The sequence below is a fragment of the Scyliorhinus canicula genome, chromosome 4, assembly GCF_902713615.1.
Source record: "Scyliorhinus canicula chromosome 4, sScyCan1.1, whole genome shotgun sequence".
NCBI classification, from domain to species: domain Eukaryota; kingdom Metazoa; phylum Chordata; class Chondrichthyes; order Carcharhiniformes; family Scyliorhinidae; genus Scyliorhinus; species Scyliorhinus canicula.
Genome location: NC_052149.1, coordinates 152,290,788 through 152,309,632, shown reverse-complemented (window position 1 = coordinate 152,309,632; position 18,845 = coordinate 152,290,788). Strand labels below are relative to the sequence as shown.

Here is an 18,845-nt window from a genome sequence, read left to right as displayed (position 1 = left end):
ACAAAAATCGCGCTGCTCCTATCAATGCGGGGGACCAAGCCATCCAGATTTTCACGTGTCTCAGGGCTAGTCTGGTCTAGTTAGTTATAGCAAGCACACTTAGATTAGTAGAGTGTCAAACCCACAGCAAACTGTGTGCACTGCTTAACAAGTTCAATAAAGCATATTTAACTAACATCAAAGTTTGGAGTCTACTTTCAAGTACAACTGCATCCAGTTGCAGTCCGTGTTACCCAAGGGTGATTAACACAACAGACTTGGGTATAGGCCAGGCATAATTTCAAAGCTTGCAGCTGACACAAAACTTGCGAATGTAGGAGAGCTGTCACTAAGACGTAGGACAAGGTGGAAAAACAGGCAGATGCATGAAATTGAAATTGTAAGAAACATGCAGTCATGCATTTTAGAATGAGGAGAGGTATTATAAACTAATTGATAGAAGTTTAAAATGGATGCAGGAACCAACGATGTCGCAGAATTTGTTTACATAGAGCGACCAGTGTTTCGTCACATTGGCTTCCGTTTTTGTTCTAAAATGGTGTAGGCAACGGACATGCACACATCTGGTGTGGCCACAGTGTTTTCCATCTTGGCTAGGCAGAACTGTGCAGAATAGGCAGATTATGATTTCAATCAGAATGTCCCACTGATTTGACATCAGCAGCACCATTTTGGGATTCAGTGCTCTAACTAACGCCTTCTCTTAATCTCACCCTGCTAAACATGTGCACAGCAGTAGAAAGGACCCATACCCAATACCTAGCAGGGCTGTTGAAAGAAATCATCAGCTACTTTCAGAGGTTAGTGGCCGATTGATTTTCACTGACTGTAGTTCAGTTTGTTGAAGTTGTTGGAGGTTTGCACTGTTGGTGAAAGTTTCTGGAGTTAATGAGGAGTGGTGTTTCAGGTGCTGCATGTTTTGGTCCTGACCACAAGTGTTCTAGGCAAGCATTTGCTTCCAGGCATGGTTGAGGATTTCACATCCACCTTGGCTTGCTGCATCACAGGAGGCGACACAGAGAAGGACAAGTTGCTTGAAGAGGGAGGAGGAGAAGGGATCTCAACAGAAGGCTGTATGGCTAAGTGACGGTACAGTGGTATTGACACTGAACTGGTAATCCAGAGACCCGGGGACCTGAATTCGAATCCCACCATGGCAGATGGTGGAATTTTAATTCAATTTATAAAATGAAAAGTCGAATGATGACCATGAAACCATTGTTGTAAAAACTCGTCTAGTTCACTAATGCCCTTTCGAGGAAGGAAATCTGCTGTCCCCACTTGATTTGACACCAGATCTGCAATAATGTTGTAAATGCCTAGGAACACGCTCAGTTGTATCAAACTGCAAAAAAAGCCAATAAAACCACTGGGCATCGACCTGTCTCAGCGGCGGGACAGATACAGCAGAGATGGCGACACAGTGGTATACCGTCAGGAGGGAGTTGCCCTGGGTGTCCTCAACAAACACGGGCAAGGAAACCGTCTGCTAATCATCACATATCTCACCACCCCCCAGTTGATGAATCAGTACTCCTCCATGTTGAACACCACTTGGAGGAAACACTGAGGATGGCAAGGGCACAGAATGGATTCTGGTTCATAGAATCAACAGTTAAGAAGGAGGACATTTGGCCCATCGAGTCTACCCCGGCCCCTGAAAGAGCACCCTACCAAAGCCCACACTTCCACCCTATCCCTGTAGCCCAGCAACCCCACCTAACTTTTGGACACTACGGCACAATTGAACGTGCCCAATCCAACTAACCTGCACATCTTTGGACTGTGGGAGGAAACCGGAGCACCCGGAAGAAACCCAGGCAGGCACGGATAGAATGTGCAGACTCCGCACAGACAGTGACCCAAGCCGGGAATCAATCCCGGGTCCTGATGCTGTGAAGCAACAGTGCTAACCACTGTGCTACTGTGCCGTCCCACAGTACGGGGAGACTTTAATGGTTGGGGGACCTTAATGTGCATCACCAAGAGTGGCTCTTTAGCACTAATACCGACCAAACTGGCCGAGTCCTAAAAGATTAAAAGACTAGGGGTGGGATTCTCCGACCCCACGGCGTGTCGGAGAATCGCCGGGGGGGGGGGGGGGGGGGCTGAATCCCGCCCCCTCCGGCTGCCGAATTCTCCGGTGCCGGGGATTTGGTGGGGGCAGGAATCGCACCGCACCGATCGGAGGCCGCTGGCAATGGCCCTCCCTGGCGGTTCTCCGGCCCGCAATGGGCCAAGTGGCCGCCCGTTTTCAGCCAGTCACGCCAGCGGAAATCATAACAGGTCCTTACCGGCGGGACCTAGCTCCACGGGCGGCCTGCAAAGTCCTCGGGAGGACGCGGGGGGATCTGGATCCAGGGAGTGCCCCACGGTGGCCTGGCCCGCGATTGGGGCCTACCGATCCGTGGGCAGGCCTGTGCCGTGGGGGCACTCTTTCCTTCCTCACTGGCCGCTGTCAACCTCTGCCATGGCCGGTGCGGAGAAGAACCCCCCTGAGCATGCGCTGGGACGATGCCAGCACATGTTTGCGCTCGCGCGGGCCGGCGGAGGCCCTTTGCCGCCAGTTGGCGTGGCGCCAAGCCCTTGCATGCCGGCTGGCGAGGCGCCAAACACTCCGGCTCCTTTGGGGCGGCTCAACACCGGAGTGGTTCACGCCACTCCTCGGCGCCGGAATGGCCCGCCCTGCCGGTTCGCGGAGAATCCCACCCTAGATTTGCAGAGAATGGCGGAATCAACAAGAGGTAAAACACACTAGACCTCATCCTCACCAATCTGCATGCTGCAGATGCATCTGCCCATGATAGTATTGGCAGTTGTGACCTCCACACAATCCTTGTGGTGATAAAGTCCCGTATTCACATTGAGGATACCCTCCATCATGTTGTGTGGCACTACCACTGTGCTAAATGTGATAGACTTCAAACAGGTCTCGCAACTCAAGACTGAGCATCCCTGAGGCGCTGTGGACCATCAGCCACAGCAGAATTGTATTCAACCACAATCTGTAACTTTATGGACTGGCATATCTCCCGCTCTACCATTACCAGCAAGCCAGGGGATCATTCCTGATTCAATGAAGAGTGCAGAAGGGCAGATCAGGAGGAACACATGGCATATCTAAAAATGAGGTGCCAACCTGGTGAAGCTATGACACAGGACTACTTGCGTGCCTAACAGCAGAGGCAGCAAGTAACAGACAGCTAAGCGATTCCACAACCAACGGATCATATCTAAGTTCAGTTCTGCCGCATCCAGTTGTGAATGGTAGTGGGCAATTAAACAACTCACTGGAGGAGGAGGCTCCACAGATATCCCCATCTCAGTGATGGAGGAGCCCAGCACATCTGTGCAAAAGAAAAGGCTGAACCATCTTTAGCCAGAAGTGCCGAGTGGATTATCCATCTTGGTTTCCTCCTGAGGCCCTCAGCATCACAGATGCCAGTCTTCAGCCAATATGATTCACTCCACATGTTACCAAGAAATGGCTGAAGGCACTGGATACTGCAAAGGCTTTGGGCCCTGACAAGATTCCAGCAATAGTAGCGAAGGCTAGTGCTTGATAACTTGCTGTGGCCCCTAGCCAAGCTGTTCCAGTATAGCTAACATAGGCATTTACCCAGCAGGTATGTCCTGTACACAAGAAACAGGCCAAATCTAACCCAGCCAGTTACTATTCCATCAGTCTCCTCTCAATCATCAGCACAGCGATGAAGGGCATCATCAATAGTGCTATCAAGCAAAGGGCAGCGCGGTGGCGCAATGGTTAGCATTGTTGCCTCACGGCGCCGAGGTCCCAAGTTCGATCCCGGCTCTGGCTTACTGTCCGTGTGGAATTTGTACATTCTCCCCGTGTTTGTGTGGGGTTCGCCCCCACAACCCAAAGATGTGCAGGGTAGGTGGATTGGCCACGCTAAATTGCCCCTTAATTGGAAAAGTTGAATTGGGTGCACTAAATTTATTTTAAAAATAAAAAAAATAGTGCTATCAAGCAGCACTTACTCAGCAATAACCTGCTGATGGGCGCAGTTTAGATTCCGCCAGAGCCACTCAGCTCCTGACCTCATTACAGCCTTGGTTCAAATGTGGACAAAAGAGCTGAACTTCGGCTGGTGAGGTGAAAGTGACTGCCCTTGACATCAAGGCAGCCTTTGACCGAGTGTGATATCAAGAAGCCCGAGCAAAACTGGAGTCAATGGGAATCAGGGGGAAAACTCTCCGCTGTTGGAGTCTTACCTAACACAAAGTAAGATGGTTGTGGTGTCAGATCATCCCATGTTCTAGGACATCATTGCAGGGGTTCCTCAGGTTAGTGTTCTAGGCCCAACCATCTTCAGCTGCTTCATTAATGACCCCCCTTCCATCAGAATTGGAAAAGTTTGATGATGTATGCTGATGACGACAGAGGGCGCGATTCTCCCAGAGAGGGAGAAATCGTAAGGCTGGCGTCAAATCCGGGCGGGTTTGACGCCAGCCTCCCCCTCCCCGACCGGGAACCGATTCTGGTCCCCGGTCGGGGCTAGCATGCCGCCGCCGTAAACTCCGGCATCGCGGCCTTAACGATTTTTGTTAAGCCCGCTTGCCAGAGTTTGCGCCGGCTGACACGTCACATGACGTCAGCCGCGCATGCGCGGATTGGAAGACTCCAACCCGCGCATGCGCGGATGACGTCATCGCGCATTTGCGTGAAACCCGCGCATGCGCGGGCCGGGATGCCCCTCAGCCGCCCCGCGAAGTGATACAGCGGGGCGGCGGAAGGACAAAGAGTGCGCGGGTATCGGACCCACTGCCCGCGATCGGTGCTCACCGATCACGGGCCCATGGCACCCTTGGCACGGCCGTGGTACTGCCGTGCCAATCGGTGCCATGGTTTTAAAAATCGGGACTTTACGACCGTTTTTACGAACGGCCAGACCAGGTGTGTTTGCCGTTCGTAAAAACAGCCGTAAAGGGCTTGGAACTCGGCCCATCGGCCAGCTGAGAATCGCTGCTGGCCGTAAAAAAACGGCGGCAGCGATTCGTATCGGGAGTCGGGCGTGGGGGGGGGGGGGGGGGGGGGGGAGAATAGCGGGAGGGCGTCAGACTAGCGTGGCCGTAAAATTTTACGAACCCCACTATTCTCCGCACCGTCGTGTGTGCGGAGAATTGCGCCCATAGTGTTCAGCACCATTCACAACTGCTCAGACACTGAAGCAGTCCATGTATAAATTCAGCAAGACCTGGACAATATCCAGCAAGTAATATTCGGGCCACACAAGTAACAGGCAATGACCATCTCCAACAAGAGAAAATCTAACCATCGCCCCTTGACGTTCAATAGCATTACCAGCACTGAACCCCCACTATCAACATCCTGGGGGTTACCATTGAGCAGAAACTGAATTGGACTAGCCATATAAATACTATGGCTACAAGGGCAGGTGAGAGGCTAAGATTCCTGTGGCAAGTAGCTCACCTCTTGACTCGCCAAAGCCTGTCCACTATCTACAAGGTTACAAGTCAGGAGTGTGATGGAGTAATTGCCTGGATCTGTGTGTGTATGCGTGTGAGGGAGAGTGTGTACGTGCATGTGAGGGAGAGAGTGTGGGTGTGTGTGTACCTATCTGTGTGTATGTGTGTATACCCGCACATGTGTGTGTGTGTGTGTGTGTGTGTGTGTCCCACATATCAACGCATACTCACCTACTCGCACAGTGGGTGAGGGTGAGTGAGCACTCTGGGCTACAGGGCTGGACACACACTCACTCTCCCAATGGTCAATTTTATTAATTACTCTTTTTTATTAAGCCTTAACATATTGCCATGACATTGCTTTGCTTTTGCTCAGTGAGCTGTTTCTTTTCTTCATACTGCAAATCTTTTTTTTGGAATTTCTTTTTTAAAATAAATTTTAGAGTACCAAATTAATTTTTTCCAATTAAGGGTAAATTTAGCGAGGCCAATCCACCTAGCCTGCACATCTTTGCATTGTGGGGACGAAACCCACGCAAACACGGGGAGAATGCGCAAATTCCACACGGACAGTGATCCAGAGACGAGATTGAACCTGGAACCTCGGCGCCGTGAGGCAGCTGTGCTAACCATTGTGCCACCGTGCTGCCTGGAATTCCTTTTAATGTTATGCCAAACCTTATCTCACTGAAAGTTGCTCATTGGCCACTTGAGTGAGAAAAAAATTAGAATGTGGGCCCCCACACAAAAAGGTTGGATAACCTGTTCTACTTGAAACACAGTGCAAAACTGTGTCAGACGTCTGCACTACACAAAGAGACACTCACTGAAACCTGCCACCTTTTGCAGCCATAACTGCAGCCTCAGACCAGGGCAAGAGTGGCATTGCCAGAAGGTACAAAAGTGACTGTGGCCATCACACTTTTATGTGGCTCCATCCAACTGGAGCGGGTGATATTTAATGCACCTCCCAGCTTTCCCAGCCATGACGGGGAGTGGAGTTCTATGTTGTAGTTCATCCTGTAATGAAAACATTTGTTGCTTTCATCATTGCTTCCCTGTGGTCGCTCTGTCTGGATCTAACACCCCCCCCTTCCACTTTGCCGCCTTCCTATTCAAGGCAGATTTTTAAAATTACCTCTTCGACTTGACACTGATAACTCATCTCTTCGAGGTAGTCCCAAGGAAGACAGCAGTTTGACAGTAACAACAACATGCCTCATTCCTTCCCTCCAGTAAGAACACTCTTTTTCAAACTGAGCCGATAACACAGAATAAACTTACACATTTATTTACACATTTGAACAAATACATACTGTGGCTACCAGGGCAGGTCAAAGACTAGGAATCCTACGGTGAATGGAGGAGCACACTCAAAGGGCTAGATGGCCTACTCCTGCTCCTATTTCTTATGTTCTTTCCATCCATAGTTAGATGAGGGAGGTCACTGAGGCTCTGTATTTCATGAGAGTTGAATACATTGCATTCTGTTACCAGAAAGAGGCAGATGGAGCAGACGCATCCATGACGCATGGCTGAGGACTGCAGACTTCCTCATAGTGAAGGTTGCCATTAACTCCTTTGTTTCTCTCCGGATACCACAAATTAAATCAGAGATAATAACAATAATAATCTTTATTATTGTCATAAGTAGGCGTATATTAACACTGCAATGAAGTTACTGTGAAAATCGCCACACTCCGGCGCCTGTCCGGGTACACTGAGGGACAGTTCAGAATGTCCAAATTACCTAACAGCACATCTTTCGGGACTTGTGGGAGGAAACCGGAGCACCCGAAGGAAACCCATGAAGGCACAGGGTGAACATGCAGACTCCGCACAGACAGTGACCCAAGCAGAAAGCGAACCCGGGACCCTGGCACTGTGAAGCAACAGTGCTACCGTATTAGTGTGAATCTATCCTCTCGATGTTCTGCTGGAATGCGACATTCTCAGCACACGGTGGTAGTCAATGCTCTATATCCTGGCAGCAATCATGATACCTTAATTCTGTGGCAGTCTGTTGTACCATCTGCATTTGAGGCACCATAACAAACCAGAGAATGGTAACTGGGCAACAAGTCTACCCACTCACCACATAGCTCATTATCCCATTGTGCAATGCATGCACAGGTGGGCCTTATGCATATAATCTAAGCCACTCTGCCATACAATATGTGATCAGGAAGATAACTGCTGCGCTTAAACAATGCTGCTGCTGCCTGGGCCGCACCGGAGGAGCCATGCAGTACTCAGCGAAGCGTGTGTCAAGATTTGTCATGGTCTCCAGCTTGCTGCACAACCTCACTGTCATCAGTAACATTTTTTACCACCAGCCTGTGGCGACCAACTGAGGAAAATGGGTGGAAGAACTGGAATAGAGGAAGAGGGGGAAAAAACAGGCCTGCCAATGCACTGAACATTTAATTGTGCATACCCTTCAGCCTTCTTCTGTAGGCCATTCCATCAAAGTCCTCTTCTGAATTCTCTGCAGCACAATTCATGTGTGACCTCAGCCTCTGGAAAATTGGTACTTTTTCTGTCCCTGTCCCCTTCCCTGGCTGCAGGCCATTCAAGCCTGGCATCTCACCACATGCAGATCCTGGGCGGAACTTTCCCCCAAAATGGCAAAGTGTCAGAAGTGACAGGCAGGTTTCCCGACGAGATCTTCCAGCACTTTGGCAATTTGTTGAAGGAGGTGCACTTTGTGCCGTCATTGGGAGGAGCAGGGCCGAATCACACTGGCAAGTCCTGTTTCACAAAGATGGTGTCCCAAACTCAAGAGCCCTCTCTCCTCCCTCCCCCCACTGACATTGGGACCCCTCCCCCCAATTGATGGCATGTTTCCCACGCCCCCTCCCTGAACATTAATCGGCGCCTCAGCATGAGAGCCCTCCCAATGGGTTTCCCTTCATGCCCCTTCCAGGTCCTGCCCCTTCAAGCCACAGCTATTGACAATGCTCCCTGGCACCCTGACAGAGCCAACCTGCCAGTTTGACAATGGCAAGTTGGCAATGCCAGGGTACAAGCCCTGCCACGTCCCGGATCACCTGTGGGCTAGAATGGCCTCCAAACCCCCCCCCCCCCCCCAGTGTAGTTATCACATCTGGGCTCCAGGCGGGTTGTGGGACTTCATCCCAGTTATACTAAAAATAGTAAGGCCCTCTAGTCTTCACTTCCACACACTCCCCATGCACCATCCATGTCACCACATGCCCCTCCACCCAGCTCCATGGTCCCCTCTTACCCTCTGCCAAACTATGGCACTGTAATGCTCATTCACCCATGACATCTACAGTGGCAATAGGGTATGCTAAAATAATCTTCAAAAAAGAGTCAATCAGTCATAACTTTACATTTTCATTTAGAAAACTCTTTCACTACAGGTCAATAAAAGTGTAAATTGATACACTTCGATAACTGGAACTTTAAGAACTTGAAACCTCTTTATCTTTGTGGATATATATTATACAATTGACAGAAAAGATCAGAGAAGCAGATAAGTCAATCAAGAAATGTTTTTCCTGGGGCTCAGCTGTTTCAATAGTCTGATGGATATTTGGGCCAAGAATGCATAATGAGGCGAGATAATGTCTGCAACAGGTGGTGGAACAATGTAGAAAGTTGGAATGTGAAGCAAAGTCAGTTTTGAAAGTTCTCTGATATCTCTAGGCATGTGTGCAGGGGGGGAATTTGAAATGTTGGTCCCAGGCTGACATGCCTTGAATGAGGATAAATCATCATAGTTGTGTCTGTTGGCCCTTTCATGGCATCCTCTTCCCGTTCCCACATATCATCCTTGAATATCTCAAGAAAAATTGTAATCTTACCACTTTTTATAGTGCATTTTAAGTGACACAGCAAATAAGAGCAATGAGTGAAAGCATGTTCAGGATCAAAACCTAAAAAACTGTGGACTACCCAACAATGCATTGAGCAAGTTATAGCAAAGCCACATTTAAAACCCATAACAAAACAACCAATGTGTATGCAATAACGAAGACCGTCATTTCACTTTAAAACAGGCTACAAGGCTGCAAGGTCCCAGAGTTCCAACAGCCCAATTGATTTTGTGGAGGTGCATCATGGAATATTCCCTCGCCTAAAGCTTGGTGATTTTGTGCAGAACTAGTTTTGAAAAATTGTCCTATAAAAATGAAGCAAATCAATGCTTTCCCCATCAGGTGAACACGGAATCTGACTTAATTTTAAACCTCACACATACCGAAGAGAGACTTGCATTTATATAGTGCCTTTCAAAACCACAGGACATCCCAATGTATTTTACAGCCATTGAAGTACGTTTGAAATGCAATCACTGTTGTAGGAAATGTGACAGCAAGCTTCCACGAACAGCAATGTGATACACAATAAGAAGTCTTACAACACCAGGTTAAAGTCCAACAGGTTTGTTTCGAATCACTAGCTTTCGGAGCGCAGCTCCTTCCTCAGGTGAATGAAGAGTCCAACACTGGCATCTCCACATCAAAGCAATGTGATAAGCGGATCATATTTCTATCATGTTGATTGGGGTTAAATGTAGATGAAGAGGCTAAGCTTTATTCCCCTGTCCTTCAAAATGCTACTTTCATGTCCACTTTCAAGAGTAGATGGGGCCTCAGATTATTGCCGTAAAGTTAGTTTAATCCAAAAGATGGCACTTCCAGCACTACAGTCCTCCCTCAGTGCTGCACCAAAGTGTCAGCCTTGGATTTTGTGCTTACATCCTGTAGTAGGACTGGAACCCACAACATTTTGATGCAAAGCCAACTGAGCTGCAGGTGACACATGCCACATGTCATCATTGGGGCCTCATGACATGAAAATTGCCTGATGGACTGACATTTGCTCCTACTCTGTTGACATTCAATCTTTGTATTGTGCCCTGAATATCTGTCCCTGTCTGAAAGATTAGAGGAATGGCTTTGCCCTAATGCCTTCCATTTGTCTAACTTTGTGAGGTCAATGTTACCTCTTCAGTGTAGCATGGGAAAGGACAGTGCTAATAACCAGTCTGGTGGCACTTGGTATCTGTGGAGTGCGCAACTTTAATTCCCTCTCTCGAACTCTCTCCCTGCAAAGGGTTTGGTTAAGAATTAGAACCTGTGCCATTCGAGGTCCTTACTGCTTTGCTCTAGCACCTCCAGACATTCCTATTCTAATAATGTGCTTTTCAGGGATCAACAAATAGTTGAAGTTAAAAATGTGCATGTTTTAAATTGATTCAGCCGATGTAGCATTTACATCAAAATTGAGCACTGATATGGTATATTTCTGTTTTTATAGTGCAGATCATAAAATCCTTGAAATATGGGTTTGAGGGCAGCACGGTGGTCTAGTGGTTAGTACAGCTGCCTCACGGCGCTGAGGTCCCAGGTTCGATCCCGGCTCTGGGTCACTGTCCCTGTGGAGTTTGCACATTCTCCCCATGTCTGCGTGGGTTTTGCCCCCACAACCCAAAAATGTGCAGAATAGGTGGATTGGCCACGCTAAATTGCCCCTTAATTGGAAAAAATAATTGGGTAATCTAAATTTATTAAAAAACCCCACGAAATATGGGTTTGAATTTGGGTTGTATAACTCAATGGAATTGCTGCATAGTCTGAGTTAGACCATACTGCAGGAAGTTAAGATTTAAGTTCAGAGACAAAGGGTGCAATGGGGTGGACATTCTCCTCCACGATCCCAACATGTTATCGAATGGGATTGCGGTGGAGATTGAGGAAACATTCAGATGATGTGGAGTTCGCAACTTTAATTCCCTCTCTCGAACTCTCTCCCTGCAAAGGGTTTGGTTAAGAATTTGAACCTGAGGTTTATCACTGCCTCACTATCCTGACCCAGTTTCCCCCTCACCCACCTCTTTCCCCATTGCCCCTGGCCTCTCCTTCCTCACTGCAGCACCGCTGAGATTTTCCACATGTAACCGCAATGGATTGTGCTGCCCAAATTTATTCTCGATAGTCCCCGACACCCAACACAATCAGAAAAGCGCAGCCGTTTATGGCAGAGGTCAGGTTCACGGGGTGACGTATCGGCTCTGCTCACCCGCAATCAACAGGCATTGACCTCCAGCAGCTTAATTGCTCGAGTCTCAGGTGGCCAATAAGCAATGTATGATTATTCACGGCAGGAACGAGGTCAGCTTGCACGCCCTTGAATATCTCAGCAGCCACTTCACCAAGAGATATGAATCATATAGTCACAGGGATTGGCATTTTAATTGAAGTTGCAACAGTGAGTGCTCAGCACCTGAATAATAACAGGTCATGCACTGATCAGTCCACAAATTTGACTTATGAGCATCAGTGCTCCTGGTAATATTCCAAAGCAAATTGAGGATGGTTACCACCTTGCCACTGTATATACCAAGCCTTCAATAACAGTGCATTGCATTTCTATAGCACCTTATTATAGCAACAAATTCCAAGGTGATTTGCAATAGCATAATCAGACCAAAGTTGGCACCAAGGCGAAAAGGAGGTATTGGACAGGTGACGGAGGTAGGTTTTAAACCGTGGGGAGAGGGATAGAGAGGCCAAATGGAATTTCAGAGCTTAGGGTCCAGATGGCTGAAGGCACAGCTGCTAGTGGTGAGTCAATGAAAGTAGGGCATGCACAAGACATCAGAGTTCACTGTGTGTTATTTGGCTGGCGGAGGTTATGGTGATAGGAAAGGGGGAGGCCAAGAAGGGAATTGAACTCAAGGAAGAGAATTTCAACATTGTGGTGCAGGTGGATCAGGAACCAATGAAGGTTAGTGAGGACGGCCTTGTGATGGAGATTTAGCGTGACTAAGGGCATGGGCACCAAAGTTTTGAATTATCTCGTGCTTATGGAGGGTGGACAACTGGATTCCGGCCGGAATGCTGGCCATTGAATGCTGGCCCAGTCCAGGGTAATAGTGACAATCAATGGGATCTGTTGAATGCACATTGCAGATATTAGTAACATTCATAGAAAATCCTGTGAATGTAGAAGAGACTCTCTTGGATCGAGAATTGCCAGGACATTCGTGTTTCAGTCGTTTGCATTCCACTGCAATGGCACTTTTCAGACTTCCTATGTGGATCACAACACATCAAATCATTTTTTTTTCCAAAATCTTTAATTCTCTCAATTCCATTTTTTAAAATTGTTTTTAAAAATGTAACGGCATATGAAGGCACTGGCCACCAGGTAGATTGCCTTAAGCCAACCCTCTCCCTCACGTCATATGCAGAAGTGTAGAAATAGTACAGCTGAGTGCTCTCATAGTACTGTACCTTCTTGTCCTGATCACTCAGGGTTGAAGTGATGACTTGCAATGTTGAACAAGCTACATATGCAATACACCGAATCACTCAGCCAAGCGGTACGAGCAGTCAGTGATAAATGAAGAGCAGGCAGACTTTATTAATTACCCCTTGAAAAGAACAGAAACTGATTTATTAGTATGCAAGCTGCAGACGTGCTGTGTTTCGCAACATAGCTCAACTCTCCAATCTGTTCTTTGTTACTTGCAGCAAAATTGAGGGATGATAGCTTCCGAGGATTAAATAATTTTCTATTCCGCATCGTGGATCTCTGTGGACCTCTGCGGTGTGGAAGAATGACGTGGAGTTCTCCTTACTCAGAGATCGAATGCTATGTTTCAACTCACGCTTTCCTTGATTTCCTGCAGCATCGTTTTAAATATACATTTCTCTGACTGGCTGACAATTTGCATTTAAAATAATTCGTGAATGTGCAAACACACTCCCTCGCTAAGACTCTGCCGGTTGCCAGACTGTGCTTGCAACTGAATTATTTGCGCTTCATAGAATCACTACAGTGCAGAAGGAGGCTATTTGGCCCATCGGGTCTGCACCGACCCACTAGGTCCACAACCACCCTATCCCTGTAACCCAATAACCCCACCTAACCTTTTGGATACTATGGGGCAATTTAGCATGGTCAAATCACCTAACTTGCACATCTTTGGACTGTGGGAGGAAACGGGAGCACCCGGAGGAAACCCACGCATACACGGGGAGAACGTACAAACTCCACAGTTACCGAAGGCCAGAATTGACCTGGGTCCCTGGCGCAGTGAGGCAGCTGTGCTAACCACTGTGTCACCGTGTCACCCGCTGCCTTGAAGAGGTGTGAGACACCAGGGGCGGGATTCTCCCCTACCCGGCGTGGCGGGGGGTCCCGGCGTAGCAGAGTGGCGCCAACCACTCCGGCGTCGGGCCTCCCCAAAGGTGCAGAGAATTCTAGGCCCGCGCCAGAGCGGTTGGCACCACGCCGACTGGCGGCAAAACCGGCACCAGCGGCCTTTGACGCCCGGCGCCGGGGCTGGCCGAAAGGCCTTCGCCGGTTCGCGCATGCACCGGTGGACTGCCGCTGACATCACCACCGGCGCATGCGCACTGGGGGATTCTCTTCCGCCTCCGCCATGGTGTAGGCCGTGGCGGCGGCAGAAGATAAAGAGTGCCCCCACGGCACTGGCCCGCCTGCCAATTGGTGGGCCCCGATCGCGGGCCCGGCCGCCGTGGGGGCACCCCCCCGGGATCTGATCCCCCCCCCCCCCCCCCCGGACCTAGGGGGCCCGCTCGCGCCGCAGATCCCGCCGCCACCAGAGGTGGTTCAAACCTCGGTGGCGGGAAAGGCCTCCCAGCGGCGGGACTTCGGCCCATCGCGGGCCGGTGAATCGCCGCAGGGGGCTCGCCACTCGACGTGGCGCGATTCCCGCCCCGCCAATTCCCGGGTGGCAGAGAATTTCTGCCACGGCGGGGGCGGGATTTTCGGCGGCCCCGGGCGATTCTCCGACCCTGCGTGGGGTCGGAGAATTTAGCCCCAGATCTGTTTTGCCGAATGTATCCATGAGGAAGCACAATCTAATTAAATGCTGGGTGCTGTGGATAAGATTTATCAGGGCATGAGTAGGTACAGTGGTTTCCTGTCCAGGTCTTTCCCAGTATAGCTTCCCTCGGAGTGGGCAGGGTGGAGGGGTTAAAGGATTTTGACTCAGTGACAGTGAAGGAACGGCGACATGTTCCAAGTCAGGATGATGTATGGCTTGGAGGGGGACTTTCAGTTGGTGTTGTTCACATGCATCTGCCACCCTTATCCTACTAAGTGGTAAGGGCAGCACGGTGGCGCCCTGGGTTAGCCCTGCTGCCTCATGGTGCCGAGGTCCCAGGTTCGATCCCGGCTCTGGGTCACTGTCCGTGTGGAATTTGCACATTCTCCCCCTGTCTGCGTGGGTTTTGCCCCCACAACCCAAAGATGTGCAGTGTAGGTGGATTCGCCATGCTAAATTGCCCCTTAATTGGAAAAAATTCATTCAGTAATCAAAATTTATATTAAAAAGAAATCCTATTAAGTGGTAGAGGTCATGGGTTTAGGAGGTGCTATTGAAGGAGGCTCGGCGAGTTGCTGCAGTGCATCTAATGGATGATAAGCACAGCTGCCACTGTGCACCAGTGTGGAGGGAGTGAATGTTTAATGTTAGTCGACAGGGTGCCAATCAAGCGAGCTGATTTGCCCAGCATGGTGTTGGGATGCTTCAGTGTTGTTGGTGGCCGCGCTCATCCAGGCAAGTGGAGAGTATTCCACCATCATTCCTGCACCTTGTAGATGCGAGACAGACTTTGGGGAGACATGAGGTGTTACTCGCTGCAGAATTCCCAGCATCTGCCCTGCTCTTGTAGCCACAGTGTTTATACAGTATTGCTGGTCCAGTTCAGTTTCTGGTCAATTGTACTGTGGTGGACCATTTTTGTATTCAACACACTAACATTCCAAATCTCAAAGCTACACTGTCAGCTGTAAAATAAATGCAATATAAAAAATGTTTCAGGGTACAAATGTCTCCACCTAACCCATACGTTAACGGCTGTATAAAATGATGAAGCAGAGTTTAAACTGGAAAAGAGTGCTGGAGCGCAAATTGAAACCCGAGCCTATCATTTTAGATTTCATTAACCATCTATTATTTTCTTCTCCCAGTATAATTTTCCATTAATATGTCTCTTACATTTCCCTTCATATTCATTGGGCTGCATCCCAAAAGTGAAAATAGCAATTTTAGTGCAATTGGCTTTTTCTCTCTGATGAAGGGAAGGAGGAGCCAGGATTTCCACTCCTGATTGTTGTACAGTCAGCCTCTGCTGGAAAGTGCTGCGAGTTGGATGGCGGGTAGGTTGCCATCACTAACCAACAGCAAGCCAGCACATGTTATTGTGTTAACTATCCTTTGGATTGTTTTAATGCAGATGATTTTCTGAGATAGGAGAGAGAAAGGGTTTTTGTTTGATCTATTAAAGTGAATTAGGTTCATAACCAACAAATTATTAATTAAATCACAACATTGGAATTTGTCGGCCTTGTCCTAACGGGTCCTGGGCCAGGTCCCTCAATTTGTTATGATTCTGCATGGGATACCCTCAAATGTTTATGCTTCTCGTTCAGGAGTAAGAATAATCCATCTTTATTCAACCCCCTTGATTGGTTGCAAAAAGCTTTTACATTTAAAAAAAAACCTTTATTAGTGTCCCAAGTAGGCTTACATTAACACTGCAATGAAGTTATTGTGAAAATTCCCTAGTCACCACACTCCGGCGCCTGTTCGGGTACTCAGGGAGAATTCAGAATGTCCAATTCACCGAACAAGCACATCTTTCGGGACCTGTGGGAGGAAACCGGAGCACCCGGAGGAAACCCACGCAGACACAGGGAGAACGTGCAGACTTAGTGCAGACAGTGACCCAAGCCAGGAATCAAACCCGGGTCCCTGGCACTGTGAAGCAACGGTGCTAACCACCGTGCTACCATACTGCTGCAACAAGGTTAATTTAAAAAGGATTCCCACCCCCCTGTTATGTCGCAGAGTCACACCGTAGGCTGGTGCAAAGTCATGCAATTACATCATTGGAACGTTTCACAGACATTTGTGGAATTCACCATTGTACGCTGATCAGCATCTTATAAATAAACCCCTTGCACTATATTATACAAACACGATGTATGCCATCTACTCCTCAAAGGGAAGCATGGTAGGACAGTGGTTAGCCCTGTTGCTTCACAGCTCCAGAGTCCCAGGTTCGATTCCCGGCTTGGGTCACTGTCTGTGCGGAGTCTGCACGTTCACCCCGTGTCTGCGTGGGTTTCCTCCGGATGCTCCGGCTTCCTCCCACAGTCCAAAGATGTGCAGGTGAGGTGGATTGGCCATGCTAAAATTGCCCTTAGGTTAGGTCGGGTTACTAGGTCACAGGAATGGTGTGGAGGTGTGGGCTTGGGTAGGGTGCTCTTTCCAAGAGCCAGTGCAGACTCGATGGGCTGAATGGCCTCCTTCTGCACTGTAAATTTTATGATCTCTGATTTTTTTCTCTTTGCGGTTACAATATAGAACATAAAACCCTCCCTTATGGATACCTTTTCGCAGTCAAAATGCATTTATGTTTTTTAAGAGGAACCAATTTAACCAGATTTTCCTGAGTTAAGGAACGAGTGAGTTTATTAGTTACTAAAACGGGACCAGAAAATACCAGAACACAATATACATGCACACAAATTAGAAATGAGAAGAGTCCAAAAATAAAAGTCAAAAAAAATACAAATCAGTCTTTGACTTGTGCTTGAGGAGTAGATGATAAAACATTGCAGCCGTTAAGTTGGGTGATTACGGTCACATTCACTTTAGCAGTTGAGCAGTTGGTTTGGAGATTCTTGGTTCCGCAGGTTAACAGAAAGGATTTGTCCTGTTTTCATTTCAACTCTGGCTTTGGTGACTTCTGACTTGCTTCCAGCAATCGGAGAAAGAACTAGACTTTGCCTGCAAACAGCAGAGCGACCTAGTCCATGTTCTTCAGCTGTGACCCACAGACCACACAAGTGGGAATAGCACGCAGAGACTGGAGTTCCATTTGATTTTTAATCCCTTTTCTTATGTATTCCTGGAAGGGAAAAATCTTAAACCTCTTTGGCGTATAACTCACAGGATGGCCGTAGTTTCTGCTGAGATGCGAATCAGCTTCCATTATCTCCACAGGATTTTACAGTTCAGTTTTTGCATTGCCTCTTCCTTTGAGGATTATCATCCATTGTCGTGACAGTTTGTACAGGATGTCTGAAATTATGGAGAGAGGGTGACACGGTGGCACAGTGGTTAGGACTGCTGTCTCATAGCCAGGGACCGGGGTTCAATTTCAGCCTTGGGTGACTGTCTGGTGTTTGTACGTTCTCCCCGTGTCGGTGTGGGTATCGTCCGGGTGGCCCGGTTTCCTCCCACAGTTCAAAGATGTACAGGTTAGGTGGATTGGCAATGCTAAATTGTCCCTTAGTGTCCAAAAGGTTAGGTGGGGTTACTGGGTTCCGGGAATAGGGTGAGGTCATGAAACTTGATAGGGCCGGTGCAGATTTCATGGGCTGAATGACCTCCTTCTGCACTGTAGGGGTTCTATGATACCAACAGGCATTGAAGTGGGCCACTATAGGGTGGCATGGTGGGGCAGTGGTTAGCATTGCTGCCTCACACGCCGAGGACTCGGGTTTGATCTCTGCCCCGGGTCACTGTCCATGTGTAGTTTGCACATTCTCCCCCGTGTCGGCGTGGATTTTGCCTCCACAATCGGAAGATCTACAGGGTAGTTGAATTGGCCACTAAATTGCCCCTTAACTGGAAAACAAAAGTGTTGGAATCTCTAAATTTTTTAGAAATGACATCAGTAAACATCAACAAGCAACTTTCCAGCATTTGTTGCTGTTCTTCCTCTAGACGTTTCTTCATTCTAATGACCTTTGTTCACTTTATCTCTATCTCACCGTTTCCTTCTCCCTCATCTGTTGTCACAATTTTGTCATTCGCTGTAACTTTCCCTTGCCAATTTTCCTTCGATTTTTCCTATCTTCATGACTTTGAATCTCTCTGCCAGCTGTTTTCATAACTGTGACTATTATTCTTCCTTTTGTGTTCTCTTTCCTGTCTTCCTCTGATTTCTATCTCTCCCTATTTACCTCACCAATCAAATGGGAAAATAATCTGCGCCATGTGAGGGTGGTTCTCCAGGACACTTACAAGTGCATGGATAATAGTCTGTGATGGCGGTCACAAAGTTTCAACAATCACATCAGTGTATTTCAGAGATAAATAACATTCGAGCTGTTGTCTTGGAGTGCATGTACGATTTTGATGAGTTGACCTCTCTGTTCTTCCAGTTTCACAGATGGTTATAGAAGAAGTGAATGCTTTGCACACTCAACTGGAGATTGAGAAATCTTGTCGGGAGAATGCGGAAGTCTTAGCGACCAAGGTAACAATGCCTCTCATAATCTCCAGTGTTTCTGTTGAAGTCAGATGACCTAGTAGCACAGTGCAGACAATATTCACTCAGCTCCAATATGATCAAGAGTTCCAACTAGAGCTAACT

General features: G+C 48.2%; 1 protein-coding gene across 1 annotated transcript in view; it reads left to right on the top strand.

Annotated features, from left to right (window-relative positions):
* The window catches only part of shtn3 (shootin 3), a 150,460-nt gene that overhangs the window by 78,075 nt on the left and 53,540 nt on the right, over positions 1-18,845 (top strand). Inside the window, exon 3 of the mRNA XM_038795366.1 lies at positions 18,634-18,728. Within this exon, the coding sequence (XP_038651294.1) occupies positions 18,634-18,728 (95 nt within the window). The remainder of the gene's footprint in view (positions 1-18,633; positions 18,729-18,845) is intronic.